This window comes from Carassius gibelio, chromosome B3 (assembly GCF_023724105.1).
Source record: "Carassius gibelio isolate Cgi1373 ecotype wild population from Czech Republic chromosome B3, carGib1.2-hapl.c, whole genome shotgun sequence".
In the NCBI taxonomy this organism is placed as follows: Eukaryota; Metazoa; Chordata; class Actinopteri; order Cypriniformes; family Cyprinidae; genus Carassius; species Carassius gibelio.
The window spans coordinates 41951506-41965628 of NC_068398.1; the positions used below are offsets into that span (position 1 = coordinate 41951506).

Here is a 14123-nt window from a genome sequence, read left to right on the forward strand (position 1 = left end):
CTGGAAAGGGAAGTGGCCAGGACGCTGGAGCTGGTCAGGGAAGCGGGGCTGGTCAGGGCGCTGGAGCTGGTCAGGGAAGCGGGGCTGGTCAGGGCGCTGGAGCTGGTCAGGGAAGCGGAGCTGGACAGGGTGCTGGAGCTGGTCATGGAGCTGGACAGGGAAGTGGAGCTGGACAGGGAAGCGGTCAGGGCGCTGGAGCTGGACAGGGAAGCGGTCAGGGCGCTGGAGCTGGACAGGGAAGCGGTCAGGGCGCTGGAGCTGGACAGGGAAGCGGAGCTGGACAGGGAAGCGGAGCTGGACAGGGAAGTGGTCAGGGCGCTGGAGCTGGACAGGGAAGCGGAGCTGGACAGGGAAGTGGTCAGGGCGCTGGAGCTGGACAGGGAAGTGGTCAGGGCGCTGGAGCTGGACAGGGAAGCGGGGCTGGTCAGGGCGCTGGAGCTGGACAGGGAAGCGGGGCTGGTCAGGGCGCTGGAGCTGGTCAGGGAAGCGGAGCTGGACAGGGCGCTGGACAGGGAAGTGGAGCTGGTCATGGAGCTGGACAGGGAAGTGGAGCTGGACAGGGAAGCGGTCAGGGCGCTGGAGCTGGACAGGGAAGCGGTCAGGGCGCTGGAGCTGGACAGGGAAGCGGCCAGGCAAGCGGAGCTGGACAGGGAGCTGGACAGGGAAGCGGAGCTGGACAGGGAAGTGGCCAGGGCGCTGGAGCTGGTCAGGGAAGCGGGGCTAGTCAGGGCGCTGGAGCTGGTCAGGGCGCTGGAGCTGGTCAGGGAAGCGGGGCTGGACAGGGAAGCGGTCAGGGCGCTGGAGCTGGACAGGGAAGCGGAGCTGGACAGGGAAGCGGAGCTGGACAGGGAAGTGGTCAGGGCGCTGGAGCTGGACAGGGAAGCGGAGCTGGACAGGGAAGTGGTCAGGGCGCTGGAGCTGGACAGGGAAGTGGTCAGGGCGCTGGAGCTGGACAGGGAAGTGGTCAGGGCGCTGGAGCTGGACAGGGAAGCGGGGCTGGTCAGGGCGCTGGAGCTGGTCAGGGAAGCGGGGCTGGTCAGGGCGCTGGAGCTGGTCAGGGAAGCGGAGCTGGACAGGGCGCTGGAGCTGGTCATGGAGCTGGACAGGGAAGTGGAGCTGGACAGGGAAGCGGTCAGGGCGCTGGAGCTGGACAGGGAAGCGGTCAGGGCGCTGGAGCTGGACAGGAAAGCGGAGCTGGACAGGGAAGCGGAGCTGGACAGGGAAGTGGTCAGGGCGCTGGAGCTGGACAGGGAAGCGGAGCTGGACAGGGAAGTGGTCAGGGCGCTGGAGCTGGAAAGGGAAGTGGTCAGGGCGCTGGAGCTGGACAGGGAAGTGGTCAGGGCGCTGGAGCTGGACAGGGAAGCGGGGCTGGTCAGGGCGCTGGAGCTGGTCAGGGAAGCGGGGCTGGTCAGGGCGCTGGAGCTGGTCAGGGAAGCGGAGCTGGACAGGGCGCTGGAGCTGGTCATGGAGCTGGACAGGGAAGTGGAGCTGGACAGGGAAGCGGTCAGGGCGCTGGAGCTGGACAGGGAAGCGGTCAGGGCGCTGGAGCTGGACAGGGAAGCGGCCAGGCAAGCGGAGCTGGACAGGGAGCTGGACAGGGAAGCGGAGCTGGACAGGGAAGTGGCCAGGGCGCTGGAGCTGGTCAGGGAAGCGGGGCTGGTCAGGGCGCTGGAGCTGGTCAGGGAAGCGGGGCTGGTCAGGGCGCTGGAGCTGGTCAGGGAAGCGGGGCTGGACAGGGAAGCGGTCAGGGCGCTGGAGCTGGACAGGGAAGCGGAGCTGGACAGGGAAGCGGAGCTGGACAGGGAAGCGGCCAGGGCGCTGGAGCTGGACAGGGAAGCGGAGCAGGTCAGGGCGCTGGAGCTGGCCAGGGAAGCGGAGCTGGTCAGGGCGCTGGAGCTGGTCAGGGAAGTGGACAGGGAAGCGGAGCTGGACAGGGAAGTGGCCAGGGCGCTGGAGCTGGTCAGGGAAGCGGGGCTGGTCAGGGCGCTGGAGCTGGTCAGGGAAGCGGGGCTGGTCAGGGAAGCGGAGCTGGTCAGGGAAGCGGAGCTGGACAGGGCGCTGGAGCTGGTCATGGAGCTGGACAGGGAAGTGGAGCTGGACAGGGAAGTGGTCAGGGCGCTGGAGCTGGACAGGGAAGCGGTCGGGGCGCTGGAGCTGGACAGGGAAGCGGAGCTGGACAGGGAAGCGGTCAGGGCGCTGGAGCTGGACAGGGAAGCGGAGCTGGACAGGGAAGCGGCCATGGAAGCGGAGCTGGACAGGGAAGCGGCCATGGAAGCGGAGCTGGACAGGGAAGCGGCCATGGAAGAGGAGCTGGACAGGGAAGCGGCCATGGAAGAGGAGCTGGACAGGGAAGCGGCCATGGAAGAGGAGCTGGTCAAGGCGCAGGAGCTGGTGAGGGCGCTGCTCAGGGAAGCGGCCAGGGCGCAGGACATGGCAGCGGTGCTGGACAGGGATGCGGCCGAGGGAATTGTCATGGATGTGGCCAAGGTCAATGTTGTGGTCAGGGACATGTTAATGGTAATTTAGCATAATATTTTCTGGAGATCTTTTCCACTCCTTCATTCAAATGGCATGTTTTCCCTTTTTGCTCATGTGGTTTAGAATTTCTGTCTCTACCACCTCAAATTAAAAAAAAAATAAAATTGCTTGATTTGAAAAGTTTGTTTGGTGTCATTTGCCTGTTTTCTCATAACCGCTTTCTGGCATCAGTGCTGTAAGTTCCTCTCCCTGAGTACTGGACAATTAGGTTTCATTTTTTTGACTCCAATTTAAACTTTTTGTATTAAACTTTATTCTTGGCAAAGCTGAATAGTCTGTAGCCATTACTCCAGTCAGAATTCATTATATTATGCCGATATGGTGCTCTAGAAACATTTCATGAATGCTGAAAACTGTTTGGGTGCAAGCAATACTTCCATAAGCTCTTGTGATTCTTCTAAGGCAATATGTTAAAGACAGCATGTTTCTAAGGCTACGTCCACATGAAACCGGAAAGATGGCGTGTTCAGCTTTATCCACTCTGGGATCCGCTTTCAAAAAATTGTGGTTTCACCTTCCGAAAACACTGGATCTGTGTGGATGACATTCCTATCCGATAAAAAAAAAAAATTGTGCCTCTTCACAGAAACGTGTGGACGGGGCCTAAGAGACGTTGATTCTTAAACCATTGTTTTTGTATAGGAATAGCTTAACAGGTGTTACAGGTCAAAAACTTATTGTGGACCTGTGGATTTCAAATCGGAATAAAGCCTGGCGTATTTGTGAAAATATACTGTTTAAACAAAGTAAAAGAGGCTCTATTTAAAATGTTTCATGGTAGGGGTGTCGCGATATAACTGTGATATTCAAAGTAACGATTATTGATAGTGTTAATTTAGTGTGTGACAATATACCGGTATTGGCAAAAACCCCAATATTTAAAATGAACCGTTCTCTTATGATAACCCCACATGTAAATACTCCAGCGCCACAACCTGGTTGAGCTCCCAGGCGGCAGTATTGTGCCTTAACGCTGACACCTGTCACACAAGAAGACGACGCAGCCACTCTGAGGAGAGTCGAGTTCATCAGAGTAAATTGCCCTTATTTTGCTAGTCCTAGACTGGGAAATGTTATATTAACCTGTTAACAGCGGTTTTCTGTGTTCATACATTTAAGTAAAGGGTGATTATTTAATCAGTACCATATTTTCGTTACTCGTTTTTGTATTTGTAATCATGTGCGTAGTCACACTTTATTTCGTTGTTCAAAACTATTAACAGTTACTTGATTAAAACTGATCTTGAAAAACTGAGCAAACACATTACTACATTAAACTTGTAAAATGTTGAGTTGATCGCAGTGCCATGCACTTAATGCCTCATATGCAGTCATTCTTCAATAAGGTTCATTAGTTAACATTAGTTAATTACATTAGTTAACATATATAAATAACATAATATTGAACAATATTTCCACCGCATTTATTAATCTTAGTTCATGTTAATCTCAGCATTATGCATTATTAAAATCTCAAGTTGTGTTTGTAAACATTAAAGTACTGTGAACTAACATGAATGACTCTATATTTATTAACTTTAACAAAGATTAATAAATTGAGTAATGTATTGTTCACCGTTCATTCGTGTTAGTTAATACGTTAATGTTAACAAAACATCTTATTGTAAAGTGTTACCATTAATATTTATTCATCATACTGTTGAACTTGGCAGTATTTTCTCTCTTATTTCATAGGAGCTTCAAAGATGATGGAGAAAGTCAGTCTTGTGTCCTGCATTTATCCTTGTTCGTTGGGTGAAAAAGAAAAACTCAATAAACAAAGTAAAAAAAATGTGACTATCTTTTTCCCCCCACAAAGTTTCTATAGATATCACAGTATTGAGGCCACAATAATCGTGATATAAAAAAAAAAAAATATCTTGACAGCCCTATTTCATGGTACATGTGGCTAAAGTGTGTTAGAGATCTGGATCTTGATTATCCCTGCGATTCGTTTGCTCAATGGAAAAGGAGTATATATTACCCATGTATATTGTAATTTTTTTGTAATTGTATGCAATTTAATTTTTTTTTTTTTTTGGGGTGGATGTGCAAAATGTAATGAAAAAGAAAACGTATTACATTCAAGTTAAAGAATTTTGATACGAATGTGTTGAAATGAATGTGATAACTTTTCTTGTACATTTTTATTATTTTGGAAAAATTTTACATATAAGGTCAGGATCCAATCCAAATTTCATACATTTTCTTCAGGAGACTTTAGGACTAATGCACCAGTTTGGTGAACATTAATAAAAAAGCATACAAGGCTTGTAATGCATTTTTTTTTTTTTTTTTTGGAGTATACAGTTGTTGATTACTGAATAAATGGTCTGCATACTTTTGTGCATTACTGTTGTAAATTTTGTTCTGGACAATTTTAAGAAAAGAAGAAGAATTCTCGGTCTGCGCAGCGCTGCATGAAGTTGAGCACACCTATTCATTTTGCAGTTGATAGTGTCGCCATAGAAATGCACAATCCTCTCGTAATTAGGCTAGCTTAATTTATGACATGTCTAGAACGCAGCATTCAGCTGGGCTGCGTTCAGCCCCAACAAAACGTTGCACAAGGTTTTTTTTTTTAAAACAGAAACGGTGATGCGTTGAACACACTGTTCTGATGACGCAAGAGTTGCAACTATGGCAGCTGAGAAGGCCATTATTTGTGTTCTTTGTGAAGAATTTTCGGAGCCATCTATTTAGCCTCACATACTGACTTTATTTGTAGTTCATACGGTTTTAATACCCTGTATTTTCTTTCTCATTTTTAGGAAAAGCATAATTACCATTGTTTATTTCTATACCAAATGTCATTCACTTGCAATGAAGCTAAAAATATAAACAACTACATCATTATGTTGATATGCTATATTTTTACAATAAAACTTATGACAAACATGTCTTCTAATATCCTCATTTGTTACGTATACCGAGCTGCAACGAACACATTTGTACATTATTTTCCTTGAAGCCATTGTGCGAGTTCACTTTAATTCCGCGTGCTTTGTATACATGTTGCTGCTGATTGGACTGCAGTTCTGACACACCCACCAAACAAGAGAAAAAACTCATCTCAAACCCCGTTGCACACCGTTTCCAGGAAACATGACGTTCAACCCGGAAACCGTAGCAAAACGTTGCGCACCGTTTTGAACTTGAACATGCCCCTGGTCTAACCCCAATCAAACACACCTGCACAAGCTAATCAAGACATTTCAGATTACTAGAAAGCTACAGGCAGGTGAGTTTGATCAGGGTTGGAACTGAACTGTTTTCCTTGGATCTTTAAAACCCCATTTTACAGAGGTTGATTTTGCAGCAACACTTATTCGTTTTAGTTTTGTGCGCTTTGCTGTCTGTTTATCCTGACGCATCAATTCAGTGCATTTTCCAGCAGAGATCGCAGGCTGGGACGATGACGGCTCGAGTGTGTTTCTCGTTGACTGCTGTTTTTTTGTGTCTGTTCGGATACTTGAGCAGAACTCATGCTATTCAAAGACGAACCACAGGTGAAAAGATGTTAATTTCATTACAGAACCTGAAAAAATGCAGAAATTAGTGACCCTCAGACTTTGAAAGTAATCAACGGTTTATGAATGAGTAGTAGGATTTAAAACCCTTTTGATTTGAAGCAGACAAATATGTATAATGTTTGTATTTTGGTTTGAGACCCATTGCGCAAACCCCAGATTTACAAATCCTGAAACCGCACTCCCTGGCCTCCCCTAATGATCCTTTTGAATTCTCTAGTGGACGGTTTCTGTCCGGCGAGGCTGACGGTCGTGCCGTCCCATCGAGGGTGTTCCTCTGATGAAGACTGCCCTGGAGGGCACAAATGCTGTCGATTTGACTGTGGGCCTGTTTGCGTGCTGCCCGTTTTCAGTGAGTTTCAGTTAATAATGCATGTTAAGGCTAAAAAAACCCCCACATACACGTAACGCACTGAATTCAATGTAAGTTCTAAGCAGAGACTTTGCCTTTTTGTTGTCGTCCCCTAAAGTCAGCTTGAATTCATCCCTTAGGATGGTTTTAAGGACAGGATGGCTTTACAAAATAAAGAATACTTCGAACAGTGGTTCCAGTCCTGGGGACCCCCTGTCCTGCACACGTTGCATGTCCAACCCCCCCTATTTAAAATGCCTGATTGTGATCATCAGCTTGTCAGGAGTGCGATCCATGAACTTGACTAACAAGTTGATGATCTCGATCAGGTGTGTTAAATAAGGGAGACATGCAAAATGTGCAGAGCAAAGGGCTAGAATTGAGAACCACTGTCTTGGAATATATTCATTCTGTAGGTAAAATTGCTATTCATGCTTTGAAGGTTTTGTTGTATGATTTGAGGATCCCTGGTCCATAAGCACAAACTAAAGCTGACTATCTGTGTTCACGCAGTGAAGCCGGGTCAGTGTCCCATACCGGAAATGATTCCACTGTGTGCTAAAAGCTGTTTCCATGATGGCCAGTGTCCTGACACACAGAAATGTTGCCCAACCACCGGTGGCTTTGCATGCAGTGAACCACGTGGTCAGGAAAGAGGTCAGGCAAGTTGTCAAGGAAGCGGCTCTGGTCAGGGCGCCGGACAGGGAAGCGGTTATGGCCAGGGCGCCGGACAGGGAAGCGGTTATGGCCAGGGAAGTGGCCAGGGAAGCGGTTATGGCCAGGGAAGTGGCCAGGGAAGCGGTTATGGCCAGGGTGCAGGAGCGGGACAGGGAAGCGGCATTGGTTCGGGACAGGGAAGCGGTTATGGCCAGGGAAGTGGCCAGGGAAGCGGTTATGGCCAGGGTGCAGGAGCGGGACAGGGAAGCGGTTATGGCCAGGGAAGCGGTTATGGCCAGGGCGCCGGAGCGGGACAGGGTAGCGGCATTGGTTTGGGACAGGGAAGCGGTTATGGCCAGGGAAGTGGCCAGGGAAGCGGTTATGGCCAGTGCGCCGGAGCGGGACAGGGAAGCGGCATTGGTTTGGGACAGGGAAGCGGTTATGGCCAGGGCGCCGGAGCGGGACAGGGAAGCGGCATTGGTTTGGGACAGGGAAGCGGTTATGGCCAGGGAAGTGGCCAGGGAAGCGGTTATGGCCAGGGAAGTGGCCAGGGAAGCGGTTATGGCCAGGGTGCAGGAGCGGGACAGGGAAGCGGCATTGGTTCGGGACAGGGAAGCGGTTATGGCCAGGGAAGTGGCCAGGGAAGCGGTTATGGCCAGGGTGCAGGAGCGGGACAGGGAAGCGGTTATGGCCAGGGAAGCGGTTATGGCCAGGGCGCCGGAGCGGGACAGGGTAGCGGCATTGGTTTGGGACAGGGAAGCGGTTATGGCCAGGGAAGTGGCCAGGGAAGCGGTTATGGCCAGGGCGCCGGAGCGGGACAGGGAAGCGGCATTGGTTTGGGACAGGGAAGCGGTTATGGCCAGGGCGCCGGAGCGGGACAGGGAAGCGGTTATGGCCAGGGCGCCGGAGCGGGACAGGGAAGCGGTTATGGCCAGGGCGCCGGAGCGGGACAGGGAAGCGGTTATGGCCAGGGCGCCGGAGCGGGACAGGGAAGCGGTTATGGCCAGGGCGCCGGAGCGGGACAGGGAAGCGGTTATGGCCAGGGAAGTGGCCAGGGAAGCGGTTATGGCCAGGGTGCAGGAGCGGGACAGGGAAGCGGTTATGGCCAGGGCGCCGGAGCGGGACAGGGAAGCGGAGCTGGTCAGGGAAGTGGCCAGGGAAGCGGTTATGGCCAGGGCGCCGGAGCGGGACAGGGAAGCGGTTATGGCCAGGGAAGTGGCCAGGGAAGCGGTTATGGCCAGGGTGCAGGAGCGGGACAGGGAAGCGGTTATGGTCAGGCCGCCGGAGCGGGACAGGGAAGCGGTTATGGCCAGGGCGCCGGAGCGGGACAGGGAAGTGGAGCTGGTCAGGGAAGTGGCCAGGGAAGCGGTTATGGCCAGGGCGCCGGAGCGGGACAGGGAAGCGGTTATGGCCAGGGCGCCGGAGCGGGACAGGGAAGTGGCGCTGGACAGGGAAGTGGCGCTGGACAGGGAAGTGGCGCTGGACAGGGAAGTGGCGCTGGACAGGGAAGTGGCCAGGGCGCTGGAGCTGGTCAGGGAAGCGGGGCTGGTCAGGGCGCTGGAGCTGGTCAGGGAAGCGGGGCTGGTCAGGGCGCTGGAGCTGGTCAGGGAAGCGGGGCTGGACAGGGCGCTGGAGCTGGTCTTGGAGCTGGACAGGGAAGCGGAGCTGGACAGGGAAGCGGTCAGGGCGCTGGAGCTGGACAGGGAAGCGGTCAGGGCGCTGGAGCTGGACAGGGAAGCGGAGCTGGACAGGGAAGTGGTCAGGGCTCTGGAGCTGGACAGGGAAGCGGAGCTGGACAGGGAAGTGGTCAGGGCGCTGGAGCTGGACAGGGAAGCGGAGCTGGACAGGGAAGTGGTCAGGGCGCTGGAGCTGGTCAGGGAAGCGGAGCTGGACAGGGAAGTGGCCAGGCAAGCGGAGCTGGACAGGGAAGCGGAGCTGGTCAGGGAAGTGGCCAGGGCGCTGGAGCTGGTCAGGGAAGTGGCCAGGGCGCTGGAGCTGGTCAGGGAAGCGGGGCTGGTCAGGGCGCTGGAGCTGGTCAGGGAAGCGGGGCTGGTCAGGGCGCTGGAGCTGGTCAGGGCGCTGGAGCTGGTCAGGGAAGCGGGGCTGGTCAGGGCGCTGGAGCTGGTCAGGGAAGCGGGGCTGGACAGGGAAGCGGTCAGGGCGCTGGAGCTGGACAGGGAAGCGGAGCTGGACAGGGAAGTGGAGCTGGACAGGGAAGCGGCCAGGGCGCTGGAGCTGGACAGGGAAGCGGCCAGGGCGCTGGAGCTGGACAGGGAAGCGGCCAGGGCGCTGGAGCTGGACAGGGAAGCGGAGCTGGACAGGGCGCTGGAGCTGGTCAGGGCGCTGGAACTGGTCAGGGAAGTGGACAGGGAAGCGGAGCAGGTCAGGGCGCTGGAGCTGGCCAGGGAAGCGGAGCTGGTCAGGGCGCTGGAGCTGGTCAGGGAAGTGGACAGGGAAGCGGAGCTGGACAGGGAAGTGGCCAGGGCGCTGGAGCTGGTCAGGGAAGCGGGGCTGGTCAGGGCGCTGGAGCTGGTCAGGGCGCTGGGGCTGGTCAGGGAAGCGGAGCTGGACAGGGCGCTGGAGCTGGTCATGGAGCTGGACAGGGCGCTGGAGCTGGTCATGGAGCTGGACAGGGCGCTGGAGCTGGACAGGGAAGCGGTCAGGGCGCTGGAGCTGGACAGGGAAGCGGTCAGGGCGCTGGAGCTGGACAGGGAAGCGGTCAGGGCGCTGGAGCTGGACAGGGAAGCGGAGCTGGACAGGGAAGTGGTCAGGGCGCTGGAGTTGGACAGGGAAGCGGAGCTGGACAGGGAAGTGGTCAGGGTACTGGAGCTGGACAGGGAAGCGGTCAGGGTACTGGAGCTGGTCAGGGAAGCGGAGCTGGACAGGGAAGTGGCCACGGCGCTGGAGCTGGTCAGGGAAGCGGGGCTGGTCAGGGCGCTGGAGCTGGTCAGGGAAGCGGGGCTGGACAGGGAAGCGGTCAGGGCGCTGGAGCTGGACAGGGAAGCGGAGCTGGACAGGGAAGCGGCCAGGGCGCTGGAGCTGGACAGGGAAGCGGAGCTGGACAGGGAAGCGGCCAGGGCGCTGGAGCTGGACAGGGAAGCGGAGCTGGACAGGGAAGCGGTCAGGGTGCTGGAGCTGGACAGGGAAGCGGAGCTGGACAGGGAAGCGGTCAGGGCGCTGGAGCTGGACAGGGAAGCGGTCAGGGCGCTGGAGCTGGACAGGGAAGCGGTCAGGGCGCTGGAGCTGGACAGGGAAGCGGTCAGGGCGCTGGAGCTGGACAGGGAAGCGGAGCTGGACAGGGAAGCGGCCATGGAAGCGGAGCTGGACAGGGAAGCGGTCAGGGCGCTGGAGCTGGACAGGGAAGCGGTCAGGGCGCTGGAGCTGGACAGGGAAGCGGTCAGGGCGCTGGAGCTGGACAGGGAAGCGGTCAGGGCGCTGGAGCTGGACAGGGAAGCGGAGCTGGACAGGGAAGCGGCCATGGAAGCGGAGCTGGACAGGGAAGCGGCCATGGAAGCGGAGCTGGACAGGGAAGCGGCCATGGAAGAGGAGCTGGTCAAGGCGCAGGAGCTGGTGAGGGCGCTGCTCAGGGAAGCGGCCAGGGCGCAGGACATGGCAGCGGTGCTGGACAGGGATGCGGCCGAGGGAATTGTCATGGATGTGGCCAAGGTCAATGTTGTGGTCAGGGACATGTTAATGGTAATTTAGCATAATATTTTCTGGAGATCTTTTCCACTCCTTCATTCAAATGGCATGTTTTCCCTTTTTGCTCATGTGGTTTAGAATTTCTGTCTCTACCACCTCAAATTAAAAAAAAAATAAAATTGCTTGATTTGAAAAGTTTGTTTGGTGTCATTTGCCTGTTTTCTCATAACCGCTTTCTGGCATCAGTGCTGTAAGTTCCTCTCCCTGAGTACTGGACAATTAGGTTTTATTTTTTTGACTCCAATTTAAACTTTTTGTATTAAACTTTATTCTTGGCAAAGCTGAATAGTCTGTAGCCATTACTCCAGTCAGAATTCATTATATTATGCCGATTTGGTGCTCTAGAAACATTTCATGAATGCTGAAAACTGTTTGGGTGCAAGCAATACTTCCATAAGCTCTTGTGATTCTTCTAAGGCAATATGTTAAAGACAGCATGTTTCTAAGGCTACGTCCACATGAAACCGGAAAGATGGCGTGTTCAGCTTTATCCACTCTGGGATCCGCTTTCAAAAAATTGTGGTTTCACCTTCCGAAAACACTGGATCTGTGTGGATGACATTCCTATCCGATAAAAAAAAAAAAATTGTGCCTCTTCACAGAAACGTGTGGACGGGGCCTAAGAGACGTTGATTCTTAAACCATTGTTTTTGTATAGGAATAGCTTAACAGGTGTTACAGGTCAAAAACTTATTGTGGACCTGTGGATTTCAAATCGGAATAAAGCCTGGCGTATTTGTGAAAATATACTGTTTAAACAAAGTAAAAGAGGCTCTATTTAAAATGTTTCATGGTAGGGGTGTCGTGATATAACTGTGATATTCAAAGTAACGATTATTGATAGTGTTAATTTAGTGTGTGACAATATACCGGTATTGGCAACAACCCCAATATTTAAAATGAACCGTTCTCTTATGATAACCCCACATGTAAATACTCCAGCGCCACAACCTGGTTGAGCTCCCAGGCGGCAGTATTGTGCCTTAACGCTGACACCTGTCACACAAGAAGACGACGCAGCCACTCTGAGGAGAGTCGAGTTCATCAGAGTAAATTGCCCTTATTTTGCTAGTCCTAGACTGGGAAATGTTATATTAACCTGTTAACAGCGGTTTTCTGTGTTCATACATTTAAGTAAAGGGTGATTATTTAATCAGTACCACATTTTCGTTACTCGTTTTTGTATTTGTAATCATGTGCGTAGTCACACTTTATTTCGTTGTTCAAAACTATTAACAGTTACTTGATTAAAACTGATCTTGAAAAACTGAGCAAACACATTACTACATTAAACTTGTAAAATGTTAAGTTGATCGCAGTGCCATGCACTTAATGCCTCATATGCAGTCATTCTTCAATAAGGTTCATTAGTTAACATATATAAATAACATAATATTGAACAATATTTCCACCGCATTTATTAATCTTAGTTCATGTTCATCTCAGCATTATGCATTATTAAAATCTCAAGTTGTGTTTGTAAACATTAAAGTACTGTGAACTAACATGAATGACTCTATATTTATTAACTTTAACAAAGATTAATAAATTGAGTAATGTATTGTTCACCGTTCATTCGTGTTAGTTAATACGTTAATGTTAACAAAACATCTTATTGTAAAGTGTTACCATTAATATTTATTCATCATACTGTTGAACTTGGCAGTATTTTCTCTCTTATTTCATAGGAGCTTCAAAGATGATGGAGAAAGTCAGTCTTGTGTCCTGCATTTATCCTTGTTCGTTGGGTGAAAAAGAAAAACTCAATAAACAAAGTAAAAAAAATGTGACTATCTTTTTCCCCCCACAAGGTTTCTATAGATATCACAGTATCGAGGCCACAATAATCGTGATATAAAAAAAAAAAAAATATCTTGACAGCCCTATTTCATGGTACATGTGGCTAAAGTGTGTTAGAGATCTGGATCTTGATTATCCCTGCGATTCGTTTGCTCAATGGAAAAGGAGTATATATTACCCATGTATATTGTAATTTTTTTGTAATTGTATGCAATTTAATTTTTTTTTTTTTTTGGGTGGATGTGCAAAATGTAATGAAAAAGAAAACGTATTACATTCAAGTTAAAGAATTTTGATACGAATGTGTTGAAATGAATGTGATAACTTTTCTTGTACATTTTTATTATTTTGGAAAAATTTTACATATAAGGTCAGGATCCAATCCAAATTTCATACATTTTCTTCAGGAGACTTTAGGACTAATGCACCAGTTTGGTGAACATTAATAAAAAAGCATACAAGGCTTGTAATGCATTTTTTTTTTGTTTTTTTGGAGTATACAGTTGTTGATTACTGAATAAATGGTCTGCATACTTTTGTGCATTACTGTTGTAAATTTTGTTCTGGACAATTTTAAGAAAAGAAGAAGAATTCTCGGTCTGCGCAGCGCTGCATGAAGTTGAGCACACCTATTCATTTTGCAGTTGATAGTGTCGCCATAGAAATGCACAATCCTCTCGTAATTAGGCTAGCTTAATTTATGACATGTCTAGAACGCAGCATTCAGCTGGGCTGCGTTCAGCCCCAACAAAACGTTGCACAAGGTTTTTTAAACAGAAACGGTGATGCGTTGAACACACTGTTCTGATGACGCAAGAGTTGCAACTATGGCAGCTGAGAAGGCCATTATTTGTGTTCTTTGTGAAGAATTTTCGGAGCCATCTATTTAGCCTCACATACTGACTTTATTTGTAGTTCATACGGTTTTAATACCCTGTATTTTCTTTCTCATTTTTAGGAAAAGCATAATTACCATTGTTTATTTCTATACCAAATGTCATTCACTTGCAATGAAGCTAAAAATATAAACAACTACATCATTATGTTGATATGCTATATTTTTACAATAAAACTTATGACAAACATGTCTTCTAATATCCTCAGTTGTTACGTATACCGAGCTGCAACGAACACATTTGTACATTATTTTCCTTGAAGCCATTGTGCGAGTTCACTTTAATTCCGCGTGCTTTGTATACATGTTGCTGCTGATTGGACTGCAGTTCTGACACACCCACCAAACAAGAGAAAAAACTCATCTCAAACCCCGTTGCACACCGTTTCCAGGAAACATGACGTTCAACCCGGAAACCGTAGCAAAACGTTGCGCACCGTTTTGAACTTGAACATGCCCCTGGTCTAACCCCAATCAAACACACCTGCACAAGCTAATCAAGACATTTCAGATTACTAGAAAGCTACAGGCAGGTGAGTTTGATCAGGGTTGGAACTGAACTGTTTTCCTTGGATCTTTAAAACCCCATTTTACAGAGGTTGATTTTGCAGCAACACTTATTCGTTTTAGTTTTGTGCGCTTTGCTGTC

The 14123-nt window shown here is 50.3% G+C and overlaps 1 protein-coding gene across 1 annotated transcript in view; it reads left to right on the top strand.

Annotated features, from left to right (window-relative positions):
* Window positions 1-962: 962 nt before the first annotated feature.
* The window catches only part of LOC127952699 (myosin-7B-like), a 78434-nt gene continuing 65273 nt past the window's right edge, over window positions 963-14123 (top strand). Inside the window, exons 1-2 of the mRNA XM_052551368.1 lie at window positions 963-1938; window positions 9109-9552. Of these exons, the coding sequence (XP_052407328.1) occupies window positions 1093-1938; window positions 9109-9552 (1290 nt within the window). The 5' untranslated portion in view covers window positions 963-1092. The remainder of the gene's footprint in view (window positions 1939-9108; window positions 9553-14123) is intronic.